At 37.3% G+C, this 3719-nt stretch overlaps 1 protein-coding gene across 1 annotated transcript in view; it reads left to right on the top strand.

Moving 5' to 3' along the window:
* Window positions 1–1534: 1534 nt before the first annotated feature.
* The window catches only part of LOC121813317, a gene marked incomplete at its 5' end in the record, with an annotated part of 38237 nt that continues 36052 nt past the window's right edge, over window positions 1535–3719 (top strand). The window contains 3 exons of the mRNA XM_042217012.1: window positions 1535–1661; window positions 3131–3205; window positions 3340–3606. Of these exons, the coding sequence (XP_042072946.1) occupies window positions 1535–1661; window positions 3131–3205; window positions 3340–3606 (469 nt within the window). The remainder of the gene's footprint in view (window positions 1662–3130; window positions 3206–3339; window positions 3607–3719) is intronic.

The following is a 3719-nucleotide window of genomic DNA, read 5'->3' as shown; positions in this document are numbered from 1 at the left end:
AGGCGACGAAGGCTTTCCCAATTCGAAGGCTGCTCCAAATGCGGCTGATAAAAATGCTTTTTGAGCAGGAAGCTCAAAGAGACCTTTGGTGCTATATTAACGAAACACCACACAACTGCAACTGTTACAATGTCTGATTGCAACAACTTTAACTTGCTGCTTTGTCAAGACTGAACTTCATTGATCATTCATATTTGAATCCTCCCTGTAGACACTGACAGTTAACCAGGTCACATACTGCTGCAGACTTTTAATTCAGATGATTTTTCTGTTATTCAAATATTTTAAATGTTTTTTTTAAATCCAGATGTAGGCCTGTGTTTCTGAGCTCAGGTCATACATGTGGACAGGCTGGTGCCTACATGACTGTAGAAACTGAGCTCCCCACTGCTGAATATAAAAAGACTGTATCCACACGATGAGCGCCTGCAACAGACTCAGTCAGTTTGAGAGCGCTTACCTCCAAGCAAATTATTGAGGAGATGAGTGTTTGAAAACTGAGAGCAGACAGAATAACTGCTGCAATCTCAACTGATAAAGAACCCAGCTGAAGCCAATTTAGTTTAATAAAGACTTGAAAACAGAGTTCATGTTTTTGTTTTCATTTTTCCACATGAATGTTAAAGTCAGGTACTAATTATTTTATCTGAACTGATCACTAAATCGGACAAATCAAACTCAGAGTAAGAGCCAGACTGACAATAAACAACAAATAAAACAGTTTTGTTTTTTTCAGTTAGGGTGTGCAGGGCTAAGAATAAGACTTTCAAATAAATGATAACTTTGTCTGTGTCTGTGGGTTATTAATAAATCAGAAGTAAAGATTCCTGCCACTGCTGCTCCTCAGTGCAGCTCGCTCTGTTCCCTGGAATGACTTTGACTCTGTTCCCCAGATGCTGCAGCTTCATGTTTCTAAGAATAGAGCCAACAACAGCTGTGTTGCAGCTGTGTGAAAAATAGACTTAAAACATGAATGGTTTAGTGGTAAACCTGGGGCTTCTGTTTCACACAACACCTCGTCCTCACAGTGGTACAGTCACCCCTGCTGCTCCAGCTCAGCTGACAGGAGCTGTGTTACTTTGGGCTGCAGTGGTTAAAGGAGCCTGGCTAGCTATAGGATTATTTTCAGAGGTTACATTTATTACAAGTACCATTAACACTAAATGATGCCCAGGAGTAAGTGAACGTTTGACACTGAGCAGGAAGAACTGCTGGAGAACCACAAACCATGCTGAGCTAGGGAAGTTGGACCAGGAAACCCAGGGAACCATGAAAATCCAAACTGTCTGATTAAAAAGTCAGAATCGACAAAGTCATTTAATGAAGTCGATCCTCTAGAGACTAAGAATATCTGTACAAAGTTTAATGTCTTTAGTCCAGATCCAGTCCATGTGGACTAAAGTAGTGGACTGACCAACAGACTGACATTAACATCAGAGCCGTGCTGCTAGTGTGGCTAAAAGAAAAGAGAAGAAGAGACAGTCATGTTGATATGAACATTAGAGAAACACATCATGGAGCTGAAATATGATCCTGCTTCCTCATTTGGACTCATTCACCTCAGCTGACACGTTCAACAGCAGGTTTTTGTAGCAGTCTGTCTCACTGTGGGAGGAGGATTACTTCCATCTTTGGCTCTGGAACTAAACTGTCTGTAACAGGTAAGAACAAACATTTATTTTCCTTCAGTTGTTTTATTGTAGAAGCTGAAAATGTGTTTAAAGTCAGTTTCTGCTGCTTCAGGCTTTACATGTTAGTTTTTCATCATTAGTAGAGAATTCATCTGCAGCCATTGTTACATAAGAAAAGCTCAATAATCTCTGAAAACATGTTGAAATCTCACTGAACAACTAAAGTTATTCTTTATTTCTGCAAATATTAGTGATGTTACAAATATTTAGGATTTGATCCTCTCAGTGATTCTGCTGGTTTTTGAACAAAACATCCTATTTGACATTAAAAATAATCATTTTGTATTAAAATGTACAAGGAAATCAGAGCGATTGTGTATGTTTAAATAATGACATTGAGAAATAAGTTAATTCAGAAAGTATTAAGAATACATGAATATGTCAGTTAAAACTGATACTTTTAAATAATTATAGTAAAAATAATTCATGTACATAATGTTGAGTTTGCAAGTAATGAATTAATACCAATATATATGTGGTTTATGAAAATAATAAATTTTTAATGGTTAAGTTAATATATTATTTAAGAATATTTTTAATAAAATAAAAATAAATAAAACGTCAATTGAAGAAATAATGAAAAATATTTTAACTTTACATATAGAATAGAAAAGAATAGAACAGAATCTTTATTGTCACTGTTACAAGATTAACAAAACACACTTTGGCATCTCTCCATTGGCAGCATGTAGACTTACATTTAGATTCTTTACAATAACGTAAATATCTACAAAGTAACACAGGCATCTGCACACCAAACAGATATGCACAAGTTATATACATACACACACATATATGCATATGGAGAGCACCGGGCCGCTGCGACTGCTCGCATCACCATCTTGTGAACATGAATTAATTAATATATTGGTGCCAACTAAAGTGTTTCTATTCTGATGGACAGTTTACATTTACTTTAATCATATTTGACCAAATTAAATATATTTGGAAAAATATTATTTGGTAAATGTTGGATCTCAATAATAGTGTCAGACACTGCAAGCATTTCAATATAATTAAAAGAATGTTATCAAGTCTGTTACATCAAGTTATATTTGCTTTAAACTTTACATATTTGAAAAAATATCATTAACATGTTTCAGTACATACAAAAAAAAGTAAGAAACTAATAAGACTGTATTTCTGTGTTAATCTTATGTATGTAATATTTAATGTTTAAGATGTCATTTCCACGCTCTCAGTATTTAAACTGAATTTTAAAATATTTTATAAAGTTATATGATATAAAATGTTGTTGTTATTATTATTACATTAACTATAAGAGTTTTTTCAAGCTGGCAGTGCACAAAAGAGGGAACATCACTAAAACACTATGAGTCCATCACAGGACAGAACAGAGAACCAGTGATACTCACAGTCAAACCTACAGATAATTCATAATCACCAGTTAACTGAAAAAACTTGTCTTTGGATTGTAGATGGAAACCAGAGAAGAACGACACAGGCACCGAGAGTTCCTGCAAACACACAGCAGAGCCCCACCCGACCAGCAGGTCTGAACACACAACCGTCTTGCGTTGAGGCTACAGCGCTAAACACAACACCACCATTTATGTTTTCAGTTATTTCTTTTAAAACTAATAAAAGGAAACAACAGAACATAATCTCTGTGTTGTTCAACCAGCAGGACCCAGAGTCCACGTGGAGGGGAACAGCTCCCTGCTGTGTGTGCCCCCAGCCATGTTTCCTCACCTGGTCCAGCTGTCGTGTAAAAGACAGAAGAAGAACGGCCGGCTGGAGGAGCTGCCCCCTGCTGATGGAGAGCAGCTGGAGCTCAGAGAGGCGGGACGCAACACCTCCATCTTACTGATCCATCAGCAGGAGAAAAGCACATATGAATGTACCTGCTGGGTGAAGCACGAGGGGGGCACAGTGGAGGCCCAAACACAACAAGGTAATGAAGGCTTGCTGACTGTGTTCAGCAGTGATTCAGCTTCATGTGGAGATGCTGTCAAAGAGAGCAGAGCAGCAGAGGACTGACATTTCTCACTGCAGCTCCAAACATTT

Source organism: Haplochromis burtoni, unplaced genomic scaffold (assembly GCF_018398535.1).
Source record: "Haplochromis burtoni strain Fernald_Lab_line unplaced genomic scaffold, NCSU_Asbu1 Contig_1470, whole genome shotgun sequence".
Classification (NCBI taxonomy): Eukaryota; Metazoa; Chordata; class Actinopteri; order Cichliformes; family Cichlidae; genus Haplochromis; species Haplochromis burtoni.
This window is presented reverse-complemented; position numbering and strand designations above follow the sequence as displayed.